The sequence below is a fragment of the Marmota flaviventris genome, chromosome 1 (assembly GCF_047511675.1).
Source record: "Marmota flaviventris isolate mMarFla1 chromosome 1, mMarFla1.hap1, whole genome shotgun sequence".
Taxonomy (NCBI): domain Eukaryota; kingdom Metazoa; phylum Chordata; class Mammalia; order Rodentia; family Sciuridae; genus Marmota; species Marmota flaviventris.
The window spans coordinates 1378567-1392802 of record NC_092498.1 but is presented as its reverse complement, the minus strand read 5'-3'; the positions used below and the strand labels follow the sequence as shown (position 1 = coordinate 1392802).

Here is a 14236-nt window from a genome sequence, read left to right as displayed (position 1 = left end):
AAGCCATGTGTGTTTTCTTTAAAATACAATTATGTCTAAGCAGTTTACTCCTTTCTGGGGAAGCCTGGCTTAGTGGCTCTGTGAGGAGGCGTGGGGTTCAGGGGAATGGCTTACAAGGGATGATTGGGAGATTTCTCTTCCTCTGTACCAGAGCTGGCCCTCGGCACCTGTGGGTTCTGCATCTGAAAATTCAACCAGCCATGGACGGAAACTATTTGAAAAACACCTGTGTTTGTGCTGAACGGGTACTGAGTCTTCCTGTCACCGTGTCCCAACAACCTAGGGTGACATCTGTCTACGCAGCCTGCATACTGTCCTGGTGTCATAAGTAGCCCAGAGATGATCCGGAGCATCTGGGAGGACCTGGGGGTCATGTGAGCGCACTGTCATTTACACCAAGGACTTGAGCCTCCATGGGTCTTGGTACCAGGGAGTGAGATGGAGCCAAGTCCTGCCCGATCCCGGTGGGAAATTGCACATCTGTTCTTGGCAGTCTTAAAAAGATAAATCAAACTTTTGAAAATAAAATTCTTGACATGCATACAGTGTATGAGGGGAGATTCTATAGCTAGATAACTGATGTTTTTTTGGAGGAAAAAACTGGACTGCAGAGTCAGTGGGGGCCCCTCTGTCGTCTTCTAGAACATTCTGGGTTTTGCTTCGAGGCAGCTGTGCCCAGCAGGGGTCTGGGGACAGGCTGCTCAGGGGGCTGAGAGGGGCCCGGCTGGTGCCTGAAGCCCTACAGGGTGGTGAAGGTGGACACCGGCCGTGCTGAGCGTGAGCACGGCATAGCGGGGAGGCTGTCCTTCCAACTCTCCTGTCCTGGCTGCTGGTGTCGTCCTGCTGAGGGACTTGGGCACCTAGGCTCTGCCTGTGCCTCCTCCACACCCTGAGACTCTCCCATGTCCTGCGGTGTCCTCTCACGTGGTCAGGTGGTACCTTGGGATGCTCAGTACAGGTCTCTCTTCCTGCTGTGGCCTTGGGGAGAAGGGGTCCAGCCAGGACCTGTGGATGGATCTCATTTGGGAACGACATCTTTGTAGACAAGGCCAAGACAGAGCCACAGTGGTCAGGATGGACTCCAGTCCAATGACGGGCGTCTGCCCACAAAGGGAGACCTGGACACACAGACGCAGTGGGAGAGACCACGCGATGTCAGAGGTGGAGAGGGGTCCCCAGCAGGCCTTGAGGCTCATGGAGGCCAGGTAGCTGCTCCCTCAGACCACCAGAGGCGCCAACCTGCAGCCCCTTGGCTGGGGCGTCTGGACCCGATTCCTGCTCCTGGTCGGGGGCTTTCTCCAGCAGCCTCGGGGAACAGAGGCAGCTCTCCCGGACCAGGGCCTTCCTCAGCCCCATCTACAGCGGCCTCCTAGGGGAAGTGCTCACCACTGACAGAAGCACCTGCTAGCCCCAGGAGGCACTGGGGTGGACATGAACCTGGAGCCCCTGGGACCCACAGAGTAAGAGGCGTCGGCTCCACAGCCCGTGGTCCACCACCCCCAGCTTCATGTTCCAGTCAGGCTCACTCCTAAGGCACCGACAGGCTTGTGGGTTGGGAAGTTCTGGTGTCTGAGAGAGGTCCAGGCAGGGGCCGCTTCCTGAGCTGCACTGGACAGTCGGGTGGGCGTCACAGTGCTCAGGATGCGACGCTGGGACTGCGAGGAAGAGCTGTGTTTGACAGGCGCCCACGTTTCCAGAGACCAAACCGTCAGCCGTGGCCGGGTAGGAAACTAGTGCACTGTGGGGTTTGCGGCAGAGTAGTATCCCTAGGACAGGGACTAGAGGAGAGGGCAGTGTCCTGTGCAGAGTGCGGACGAGGTGGTGAAGCTGGCTACTTTGGAATGGAACTTCACAGAGGCTCTGAGGCCCTGAGGCCCTGGAACCTCGAGGCTCTGCAGAGCCCCCAGGGCTGGCCTCCGGGCCCCTGGAGGGGTGGGGCTAGAACCTGGGGAGCACGCCAGCCGGTGTCCCCGTCCTCCGCAGGCGGCAGGGCTGGCGGCTGAGCTGAGCCTCAACTACCCTGCACTTGCCTCTGTCCCACTCGCCTCCCAGGGCTCCATCCTCAGGCTATTTCCTGTCCCCTGCACACCAGTCTTTGAGTGAAATGTCACAACTCGAGTCCAGCGCGTGCTGGAAGCCTTGGCTCCTGCCACTGGTTGGGCAGGTGCACAATTCCTCAGGGACCCACTTGCCCTGCCTGCTCAGGGGAGGAGAAAGGCACTCACGTGCCCAGGAGGCCAAGGGCGCCAAGCGCCCTCAGCACAGCCTGGGCCCTTCCCTGGGTTCCAGAAAGGCAGGGAGGAAGGCCCCCTCCTGAGTGCAATAGGGAGGCTTGACGGGGCGCTGGGGAAGGGGACAGAGAGTCTGGAGCCGGGGGACTTCCTGACCTGTCCGAGTCTTCTCCTCTCCTCAACCACTGAGCAGCTCCATCTCCAGCTGCTGCCTCCTGGGGCTGCCCTGGCGGCCGGGCCCACCCACCTCCTGGGTCTCCTGCGCCCGGCTGTGGTTTCGCCTCTGGGTGGTGTGCCTGGCCGTGGCAGGAGCTGCGACCACTGTGGCGCTCAGTGCCACTTCCCAAGCCCATTCCCATCGAGCTCTGCAGGGGCTGACTGCTGGGGGGACATGGCTGGGGAAGGGGGGCCCAATCCACAGCACCCCCATTCCTCACATTGGCAACGGTGTCAGTTCTCAAGGCCTGGTCTGGTCCTGGTGACCCAGGGTGACGCTGACTGAAGGCTCCTGCCTTTAGGACACGGTGTCGGGTCCTCACAGAAGACAGAGCTCCGCCTCCACCTTCCTAAGAATGGAGCCACAGACAGGCCCGGGGAACCCACGCTCCTTACACACACATTCAAAGGTGTGCTGGTTCCGGGGGGAGGGCAGGGGGTGGGGAGGTCAGGTGGTGGAAGGGGGTGGACATCATCACCCTAGGAACACATATGACTGTCCAACTGGGGACTCTGCATCGTGCACACCCAGAGAAGTGAAAGGCTGTGCTGCATTTGTGTACAGTGAAATGAGTGCAACCAATCAGGAAAAACAGAACATCAACACAAAAAACAAATACGTCACAATAAACCACATAACTGTGTAATTATAATTGAACTAAGTATGATTATGATTAAAATGTGTTAATTTCATTTCTTTATATTTTATAAAATGACATTATAAAGTGGCTAAAAACTAAAGATCTCTAGGCACTGAATCTCTCAAGGTGAATTTTGATACTAAATTTGAAAAGAGATTAATGATAAAAATATCAAAGAACTCATAAATTCTGAAATCAAGTAACGTTTAGTGAACATCCTTTAGTAAGTTTGAATGGGCTTATCTGAATTCAAGGCATTATTCACAACCAATCTATTTAGATCTCGTTTTAAAAAACATTTTAGGTAAAAAAAAAGAGAGTCACCTGCCAGAAGTCGGCCACAGTGGCGGGCAGGGGTCCTTGGGTGGCGATGTAGGCAGGATTCCTCGGGTCATGATCCATCTGTGGAGACAAGGCACACAAGACGGTCAGCCACAGGTCAGAAGCGTCCAGAGGCCGAGCCTCGCTGGGGGCGTCTGTGCCCCATGGTGTGACCCCCACCACTGTTCACAGATCCCAGTGGGCACCTGAGTTCCAGCAGACTCAGAAACCACAGCCAAGATGCCTTCTTACACCTGACTGAGGTTACAAGAGCAGGTCACAGAAACGGGGGCCCAGTGCCCAAGGAGACCAGGGCAAGCCCTTTGTCCCAGCGACACAGCACGTCCTCACGGGTGCGTGTGGAGGATCTTCCTGTACCCCATGGGGCTGTGAGCCGCCTGTTAGGACCCAGGTGGTGGGCTGCAGAGGGGTCAGGCCTTAGCCCCAAGCAGGACTCTCCATGTCCAGCCCCCAGGGACAGACTCGCCGGGGGCCAGAGCTGCAGTGGCTTCTCTCAAGGAGTTAGTGCGTGCCCTGGGGGCTTGTTTCTGCTCATCCTGAAAAGGGGGCTTAGGCCGGGCTGGTCAGCTTGGCCGGGGCCTTGCTGGGGGGCATCATGACTGGGCCAACCTCAGAGGGCCATTTCTCTTCTCTTTCCAGCAGACGACGGGCTGAGAACGGAGAATGGGGCCGAGGTCTTCCTGGCTAGCTGATTGGTCCACACCCTTGTGCTAGCCCCCGTGGGGAATTTGGCTTAAACGACCTTCGTTATGACATTTCACTCAAAGACTGGTGTGCAGGGGACAGGAAATAGCCTGAGGATGGAGCCCTGGGAGGCCAGTGGGACAGAGGCAAGTGCAGGGTGGTCAGAGGCTCCGCTCAGCCGCCAGCCCTGCCGCCTGCGGAGGACGGGGGCACTGGCTGTCGTGCTCCCCAGGTTCCAGCACCCCTCCAGGGGCCTGGAGACCAGCTCGGGGGGGCTCTGGACACTGTGCTGCCTGCAGACCCCCACGGCTGGCCGAGCTCCTGCTCTCTGGGCTTGGGGCTGACGAAAGATCTGAGATGCTCTGTATTTCAAGATAACGGCCAGGAACACATTTCTCAGCAGAGTGAAAAATGAGGACGTCTTAACCACATGTGCTCTGAGGCCACACGCAAGGTCGGTGGTGGACCCAGCCGCCACCTTACACACGGCTCCGCGGGAGACCCGCAGGCCTGGGCAGGGAGGGTGTGTCCACCCGGGGCGAGCCCAGGGAGCCGATGCCATCCTCCCACCTGGACAGAACCATGCGGCAGGAGGCTGGAGCGAGGAGCTTCCCCGCGTCTAGTTTAATGGTCTCTAGTGAAAGTGGACATTGTTTTGAAATTCACCACAACATACACCACGCAGGTAGATTATGGTACTCTCACTGAAAGCCCCAATTACAACGTTTCAGTGACAAATGTTTAGTTTTGATTTTTAAAATGTGCATTTGCTGCGGTGACTATTTACGGAGACCCCGTCTCCCCGCTGTGCACAGGTTCGTGTAAGAAGGAAGACCCACCTCCCCCTCGGGACGGCCCTGCCCGGAGCGCCTCGGCAGCAGCACATGTGGATCATGAGCATTCAAACCAACAATGCTGCTGCTTCAAAATGCGAGGGCCCTGGCCCCGATGACACGCTGCCAGGGTCCCAGAGGGCAGATACGCCAGCCTTGTGACAGGTCTTAACTGCTGAGTTTTAAAATTCCTTAAACCATCACCTGCTTAGGTGCCCTGGACAGAGCCGTGGAATCCAGGGACACGGGCAAGTGCATGGGGCCTGGCCGCAAGTCGGGCCTCACAGCTCGGGCCTCGGGCTGCTCCGGGAGGTGCCAGGGCACAGGTCACATTGGTGAGGTGCACTCGCCAACGCAGACTGGAAGGTGGCAGGACGCCTCTGTGAGCGCTGACCCTCAGTGAGGCCAGGGCCATGCTGTCCTCCTGCCTCTCTGCTGGCCTGGACACAACAGAGTCTACTCGGGCCACCTCTGCTCTGTGCGCCTGGCCCTCCCTCCTTCCTTCTCACATTCTCTGTCTCTCTGTGATATATCTTGGTGTCCCATGCCACTGTGTGACCCTGGGAAGTCTGTCATGCCTCTGGACCTCAGTCTCTGTGTCACCGGGTGGGTGATGGGGAGGGGGGAGGCGGGACGGAATGACCTCCAGGTGCCCTTCAGCCCAGGTCCCAGGTAGACATGTGTGTGTCTGCATGGCAAGCCAGAGACGTGCCTGCACGTCCTGTGAGCCCCTTTGGGTGGGAGGACCCTGTCCCCGTGATGGCAGTGGTGCTGAGAGTCTGGGCCACTGGAAGCACTTCCCTGGCCAGAGCTTCTGTGGTGACGAGCTGGCCCAGAGAGGCTGGTGTCCATTAACCCACATTTAAGTGGTAGCTGGAGGGCGGCAGGACCCAGGCACAAATGACAGTGTGATTTTGCTTGTACTGTTTTCCCCCAGAAGGAGGAACGCCATCTGTTGGGTCCGTTGTCCCTGGTAGACTGCTTCTTGGGAAGATGTCACGTGAAACGGGACACGAAAGGTGTCCCCTAAAGGGATGCTTGCAAACAACCCGGTGGTGTGCGGGGGCTGGGACACACCCGCGTGAGGCGAGCGTCAGGTGGCTTCACCTTGAAGAAGCCCAGGCTGCTTGAAACCCAGAAGTCCCTCCCCAGTAACTTTCAGCCTCCAAGAAAAACTGCCTTTAGGAGGAGACCCAGGTTCTGAGCCCCAAGAGCTCACCAGAAGCGAGAGTGCCACCTGGCCTCCTCGGCCTGCACCAACGTCTCAGGAGTCCTTCAGGGAGAGCGTGCCGGCACCTGGGCCTCCCTGCGCTCCTAGGTCACCGCGGATCTCAGACCTCCTCCTCCCTCTCTGCTATTCCTTCTTCTGTGGTGCAGGGGATTGAGCCAGGGTGCTCTGCCATCGAGCCACACCCCGGCCTGGCACAGCCTGAATTGGCAGGTGTCCAGACGGCAGGCTCTGGGGAGGGAGGCCGACCTTGAGCAGTCTTCACACTGGCCTCAGGCGTCAAGTTGTTAAAGTGAGTACGAGGGTGAGCCACCACCGCCCACAGGTGCTGGCTGTGGGGACTTTCTGAGCCATGCTTGGCCACCTCCTCAGGACACTCAGGACACCTGCCCTGCCGTCCCTCCTGGGCAGCCGCCCTGTCCCCAGGTGCCTGCCAATCAAACACCAGGCCATGTTCCGCCTTTCCCAAACAGTGGAACCAGGATGAGGCTGAGCTGTCCCTGTGGCTGGCACCGCGGGCTCGTCCTGGTCACTAACCCACAGGCTCTGCCTGTGCCACTGTCCACAGGTGACACCCTCAGTCTGCCCAAGTTCTTAAATGGAGCCCGTGGGTCTCCCTGACTGCCTAGGGGACACGGCTCCCGTGGACTTCCAGGACCCCTCTAAAGGCAGACTGGCGTGGCTGGAGCGTGTGAGGACCGAGTGCCAACACGGCAGGTGTGACGGTCATGGTCCGACACGGCAGGTCGTGCAGCTGCTTCTCACTCAGAGGCTGCTGGGAAGGCCATCCTGGGCCGCGGGTATTCAAGAGGCTGCTGGGAAGGCCATCCTGGGCCGCGGGTATTCAGAGAGAAGGGGAGGCGGGGATTTCCGAGTCCCCTCTCACAACCAAATTTGAGAAAAGACTCGCACTATAAAGCAAAGGGAAAGCCACGAGGTGCCCAGATCCCGTCTCTCCCCTGGTGTCCCTTCTGACCTAGCCCCTGGCCAGCAGCTGGGAAGGTCACCCTGAATCTGCACTGCCCAGGCCGAGGAACCGCAGGATGCACCCCCACCCCTCAGCACGTGAGCAGGAAACCATCCAGGTCCTGCCCTGCTGTGGCCACTGCACCCAGCAGCGCCCACGGGAGACGGACCTCCAGCCGGGGCACCCTGACATGCCGAGAGTCCCACAGCCCGGCAGGGACCCGCACCTCTTGGACTGGGGAAGGGCTTTGCCTGGCCTTTCTGTCTGGTCATTCCAGGAGAGGGACCACAACAGGCAGGGCCCGGATCCTCCCTCTCTTCATCCACCAACAGTGCTGCCCATCACCCTGGGCAGGACCCAGCACTCACAGGCCTGCCTCACGGGGCACGGGGTTCTGCTCGGGGGACAAGAGTGGCCAGCCAGTGGGCTCTGACTAGAGACTCAGAATCAGTCTTGCTGGGAAGACCCAGGGGACGGGCCCCGTGCAGGAGACAGGCCCCGCCACACGTCACACCTGTGTGAGGCCTGGGCCTCACAGCCCCCTCTGCACAGACGGAGTACCTGGAGCAGCCGCTCCTCCAAGTCACTTTTCTTTAAATATAATTTTTTATTTTACTTGTAGGTGTGCGCAATATCTTTATTTATGTGGTGCTGAGGATCAAATCCTGTGCCTCACGTGTGCAAGGCAAGCGCTCTGCCACTGCGCCACACCCCAGCCCCCTCACTTTTCAAAGCTGAGTTTGTGCACTGTGTGGGTGTGAGGGGGCAGGAGGCGGGACCGGCAGCTGCACAGCAGGGGCTGAACTGCCCCCCAGAGGTGCTACAGGGGGCAGCCCGGGCAGGGAGGATGCCGGCCAAGGGACGCCACCACGTGTCATCTCCTGCTGAAGGGCCACAGGATCTAGGACTCGGTGCGTTTGTGGCCCTAGGGCTGGCCGGCACGCTGGGTCCTGGGTATCCTGACCCCGTCAGACACAGTGTGTTCTGTAGGCCCTGTGTTCGGTGGCTGCAAACCTGGGATTTCAGAAATGACTGATGTGTCCCTTAGACCGACACCAAGGAAAGCTGTGGGAAGGGGTCAGTGCACCAGCTGTCCAAGTCCACACGGAATCCCGGCCCCTCTCTGCACCCCTCCCAGCCCCTGGCTCCACAGGCCTGGTCCCTCCATCCCCACCTGCCCTCCCCACCTTGGCTCTGCAGGCAGCTGAGGCCCAGGGAAGCCCGCCCCAGCCTCCCCTGCTCACCCCCAGCTGGCCTCCACTTCCCTGTGCCAGCTGCCTGCTCTCTGCCGAGCCTGAGCCAGGGACAGCACTGGGGTGGGCGGTGCCCAGAGCCAAAGAGGCTCCAGGAGGAGAGCCCCTCTGAAGTCAGGGAGGCCTGGGGCTGGAGCAGCACTGCCTCCTGCCATCCTCCCCAGGCCCAAGCCTCCACTCCCCTCTCCTCCAACAGCTGCCGGGAGGCACAGCCGCAGGCACCTGCTTTGTATTCAAAGACCCCAGACACCCGACCACCCCAGGCAGCAAGCCTGCTGCAGCAAGGCCTCGGGGCCTCCATGTTAAAGGGAGGCAGGTTGGTACCTGGGTTTCCGTCTCCCAGGAGTCAGGGAAACGGCACCTGGGGGAGGCGACTGCCGGGGGCAGGAGCCACTGCAGTGTGGGTTCCACTGTAGCACCCTCCCAACTACGGCCTGTCGCCCGCCGAGCACCAGGTCCACTCAGACTCGAGGCAGCTGGTGCGCCTGGCCCAAGCCAGTCCCTGGTCACCAGCCAGGGCAGGCACTGCGAACCCTCTTGAAGCTGAACTTTCTCGCCCACAGAGGAGAGCCGCTGACCCGTGCTCTGGGCCGTGTACTTACAATGGGGCTGGCGTTGATGTAGTCCGAGTTGCTGTGACTGTTTTCCGGTTTCAGCAGGATCCTGGAGTGGTCATCTGCAAGAAACCCATGAGAGGTGGTTGGGAGCTGGCCCAGTGCTTCGTCCAGGGGCGTGGGGGACCCATCTAGGCTCACACCACCCCAGCTCCAGTCCAGGGTCAGCGCCAGCCTTGAGCACTCCTCAGTGGAGTCTTTCCTTCCGATCCTCCAGGATGACCCCGTGGCCCAGCCCTCGGAGGGCAGAACAGAGCCGCCCTCTGCCCCTCGGATGCAGGGACGCCCCCCCCTGCCTTCACAGCCCTGCCGTAAAGAGCAGACACACGCCGACGCATGGAGGACGATGCACCCGTGGATATCAATCAACAGGCCACCATCCAAGATAGAGTCTCGTAGTTGACAAGTGGCTAAATCCCTGAGATGACTGGAATTTAGTTTCAAGGGGAGAGTGAGAGCCACAGGAAATGCAGATGATAGGGAGGAAACAGAGACGCCCGGGGAGCCTCGGGTGGACATGAGCTCTGCACAGGCAGAGGCCTTGCCTGATGAGGGCCAGAGCCGGCAACCGTTCCTGGGGCTGACCAGGAGAGCGCATCCCGGGTGAGTGCGTCCCTGCCTCAGTCTGGCTCTGGACGGACCCCTCTGCCTGACTCCAGGAGCTGCGAGGCGTGGCCCCAGGGAAGGTGCAGGGAGCAGTGGGAGGTGTGTGCGCTGGCCTGGCCAGGGCCCGGGGTGGAGCCTCAAATCCCCTCGTCCTCCATGAGGGGCAGCTGGGGGCACGGCCAGCGGCTCCGCTCTTGCTCCCGGGTGAGTCCCTCGGGGACACGCAGCATCCTTGGCCACTGGGTCCCCCGCGACTGAGAGCTTGCTCAGACTCAGGCTTGTTCCCCCAGACTCGCGGGGGGCCCCTTCCTGCAGGAGGGGAGGCCTCCCGCCACGGGCCGCGCAGGCGGCACAGGCTTGGGGACTTCACTGTCACTGGTGTTTCTTTCATTTCTCTCGGAGATAAATTTACCTAATGCTTTAAAAATAACATCTCAGGGCTTGGGAAAGGTGAGAGTCCCGACGGGCTGAACTTGGCCGGCGATGTCGGGGGTCGGGGGACGGGCCTGGTGGGCCAGAGTCGCCCATCAGCCATGACGTCCAACTAGGGGCACTTTTCCATGGAGACAAATTGGACAAGGAACACTGAGAGATGTCACACGTCACATTTATATACACCTATTTACGTGTGGCCAACGTCGTGGAATGTCGCGAGGGTGGGTGTGACGGGATGGTGTGGCCAAGCTGTGGCTGCAGCTGTTTGTAGGGTGTTGGGGAGCCCAGCCAGGGCTCTGCCTCGGAGCTGCCCCGGCCCCCCGCAGCGGCCTTCAGCGGAGGCACGACCCAGTTCCCAGCCCATGACTCCACGGCCCTCCTGCACAAGCGTATTCCCGAGAGGGCGGAAATCCGCAGCATCAGAGAACAGAAACGACGCCGACCAGGAAGAGCTGGTCCACTCGGACACCCTAACATGCCATGAGCACCGCCCACACCAGGTTCCAGAAGCCCAGGTCCACGGGGCCTGCAAGGTACCAGCCGTGCTCACTCTGCTCAGGGGGCCTGACCACTGCAGCTCACAGAGCTCTGGAACGGGGAGCCTGGCTTCTAGCTGTTTCCAGAGGGTTCCGGGTCGCCTGGGCCTCACTGTAAGCATTTTTAACACACGATTTAGGCACTTGTGGCCACCTGTCCACCTACTTAGGAGGTCTGTGCTGCAAGGCAGCCTTCCAGGTAAAGAGGGGCGTGGGCGGGACAAGGACAATTCCAGATCCCAAGTCCAGGAACCCCCTCAGCACCCTGTGTGGCCGCCACCTGCCCCTGGTCCAGGTAGCTCGTGAGAATGGCTTCCTACTACTGACCAGCAGGGCGCCGTGCTCACATCTTGCCAATCAACAGACTGGTTCAGGGCCCAGTCCCCAAACGCAGGCTGCCTGCCAGCTGCAGGTACCTTTGCCATGACGGTCCTGGCAAATTTCAGCACAATTTTAGGCACTTGTGCTCTGGACACTGGGAACCGCTCCCAACTGAGAGACTTGAGAGCAGGGTCAAGAGGGACTGGTGACCAGGAAGAAAAAGCCACAGCTCGCCATCTCCTGACCTCAGAGGCCTGAGCATGGAGTGGGGCAGACACGGGCCCTGCCTGGGGCCGAGAGGCTCAGCCACTGCCGGCCCAAGTGCCGTGGTGCCTCTTGCCAAGGGACAGCGCACTGGCCTGGGAGCCATGGAGATGCCACGCGCTGCCTCTGCTGGCCCGGCCTGTGAGCACCGTGGGAGAGTCTCCTCTGAAAACTGAGGAGGTGATGCCCAAGTCTGTGAGCTACACCTGGGTGCGGACGGAGGGCGCCATCGCAGAGAGCGCCATGGACCCTGTGCCCTCAGGAGCCCCTCCAGAGTGTGGGCTGGGGCAGGGCAGGGAGGCCTCCCACCGCGTGGTGTGTGTGGTCGCGCAGCACGTTGCTTCCAGGTTGACGGTGAGGGGATTTTGCTTCGGTATTGGGCTACTTGGAGACACATAGACCTGGAAGGGCCGGGGCCACGCTGGCCAAGCTCAGGACGGGGGATTGGTGTATGGGGCAAAGCCGTGGCTTGGCCAGCCCAGGCTCCGTCTGGGGGAGAATCTCTGCACCATCTGTGACTTGTTTTCCCTGGTCGTGTCTTAAGAGGTGCCATAGAGGCCAAGGACACGGTCACCTTGAGTTCTGAGCATCCCAAGACGGGCTCCCAGAGCGCGAAGTCTAGTGAGGGAGGTCGATGGCAGGTAGGAGGGGAAGTCCCCACGGGTCTCCGCTCTGCCCGGCTGGCTCAAGGCGATTCCCTCCTGTTTGCCGAGCAACATGTCTCCCCCCCACCCCCGGGAGCGAATGAAGTGCAAGGCAGGGACGGCCCTGGACCCGAGGGCGGGCTGCGGACGCCGGGCTGAGCGGGCGGGCTCTTCGCACCTTCTCCAGGAGCCCAGGGGCAGGAGCGGGTGGAGTTCGCCTGGCTGCCTCCTCCTGCACTGGCCTGGGCCCGCTGCGTGGTGCTGCCCTCAAAGGACCCGCAGTGCAGGTCCATGGTGGGGGGCCTCTGAGCCCCGGCCCACCCTCCTGAGGTACAAGCAGGCCTCCGTGCCTTCGTCAAGGCTGGCACGAGGGTCCCGTGTCCCGTCTCTCCACACACAGCTTCGACCTGTCACCTGCTCACTGCAGCTCTGCTCCACCCATGAAATGGGGACATTCCCATTTTACCCTGGAGGAGACAAGGCCCAGGAAGATCCAGAGAGGTCCTTGGTGACAGCGTGCCCTCAGCAGCAGAACTCAGGGCGTGAGCTCTGGCCCTGCCACTTGCTCACCAGGTGACATTTGGGCAAATTATTTGGTATTCAAAGCCTCAGATTTGTCTTCCAAAAGGCAGGACAACACTCACCTCAGGACCGTCATGGCAAAGGTGCCTGCAGCTGGCAGGCAGCCTGCGTTCGGGGACTGGGCCCTGAACAGGCTGTTGGACTGGCAAGGTGTGAGCACGGCACCCTGGCTGGTCAGCAATGGGAAGCCATTCTCACGAGCTACCTGGGCCAGGGGCAGGTGGTGGCCATGCCAGGCGCTGAGGGGGTTCCTGGAGTGTGGCCATCAATGGACTTGGGATCTGGAATTGTCCTGGTCCCGCCCAAGCCCCTCTTCACGGGCCTCTAAGGAGGTTTTCCCAGGCTCCTCCTGAGTAGGTGGACAGGGGGCCACGCCCCACCTCACTGGGAGATGCCTTCCTTGGCCCTGCTGTGGGAAACACAAGGCATCTATCTGCAGGGCTCACGGAGCTGGCACTCGGCACGGGGGGCTTCTTTGACCGAGTGGTGGGCTGTGTCCTCCTGGGCTCTGCAGCGGTCTCAATTTTCTGTTAAGATTTAGATCACACCTTTTGTGCTGCTGGCTGCACATTCTTTCTTTCGATGGCGTGGGTCTGCAGTGTGGGGACATCTGTGACGGGCTGAAAGGCTGCTTCTGGAGGGTCGCAGCTGAGTCTTCAGTGGAGACATCAGCACCCGTGACCACAGGCTCCTTCTCCAATTTCATGGGTCCATGATGGTCTGACATGCTGCGGAGAGGCAGCCTGAGATTGCTCACCCTCAAAAGCCAGTGGTTAGTGCCGGCCCAGGGATTCCAGCCAATGACACAGGAAAACCTTTGCTGGACCCGCCGTAGCTGAGGCACAGGAACACATCAACATGCCACATTTGTTTCAAGTCTGAGGCGCTAAGCAGGCGTGACTGCAGATCTGGAGCCTGGGACAAGCCACAGGGTGGTCAGCGGCACGGCTGCTCGGGGGCCACATCCTGCGTGGTGCACCACAGAGGAGGCTGTGTGCATTCCAGAGATGCAGCAGCGAGTTTTGGCGTCTTGGTGCCTAGAGCTTTGAAACAGTTCAGCCTCAAACAAACTCACCAGCGTCACGTGGCGCGGAGCGTGCCCGGGGTGAGCCCAGGTGCACTGCGGGGGACCTGGGCACAGGCTTCAGCCTGCAGCTTCAGGGTGCTGGTAACAGGTGGTGTGGGTACCCTGCCAGGCCTGGAGGGCGACCCCGCAGGAGTAGGGGGGCTGGCACTGGGCTGCACAGGCGTGCGCCCTCTGGGGACCTCTGCCCTGGGGCAGGAGGCTCATCCTCCAGCCGCAGCTCTGCATGTGCCCAAGCACACAGGCTGCAGGAGGATGGCGGGGCGGGTGGCCGGGCGCCTGGCTGCGGACGCTGGGTGAGCTCCTGGCAGCGTCCTTGAGGCCTAGTGGGTGCGGCTCAGCTCTGCACCATGGGAGGCCCACAGAGAGGTCCTGGCTGGCGTGGAGGGACGGTGGGCAGAGGGGCCAACGGAGTGACTTGAAGACGTGAGAAATGTGTAAGATGAGCAGATGGCAAGACCCGGGGGCGGAGGGAGGAAGGGGTGGGGGTGGCGCCTGGGGTCCTGGAGCACCAGCCGTTCTTACAGGAGAGACCCCCACTCCAGCGAAGGCAACCCAGCATGATCACCATGGAGACGTGCCCACTGCGCCTCACACTCGAACCTCGGGGTGAGAGCGCCAGTCCCAGAGGGAGCAGCCTCGAGAGCTGCCCCTCGCTCTGGCACCGGGGACCCTGAGTGGGACGCCTGCTCCGAGCTGCACACAGGCGGGGACAGGAGGGCTGCAGCACCGAGGGAGCCCGAGGAAGCCACAGA

The 14236-nt window shown here is 60.7% G+C and overlaps 1 protein-coding gene across 1 annotated transcript in view; it reads right to left on the bottom strand.

Moving 5' to 3' along the window:
* Ptprn2 (protein tyrosine phosphatase receptor type N2) overlaps positions 1-14236 on the bottom strand; it is a 565071-nt gene that overhangs the window by 30654 nt on the left and 520181 nt on the right. The window contains exons 16-17 of the mRNA XM_071605349.1: positions 8998-9071; positions 3413-3490 (exon numbers count right to left, since the gene is read on the bottom strand). Coding sequence (XP_071461450.1) covers positions 3413-3490; positions 8998-9071 — 152 coding nt within the window. The remainder of the gene's footprint in view (positions 1-3412; positions 3491-8997; positions 9072-14236) is intronic.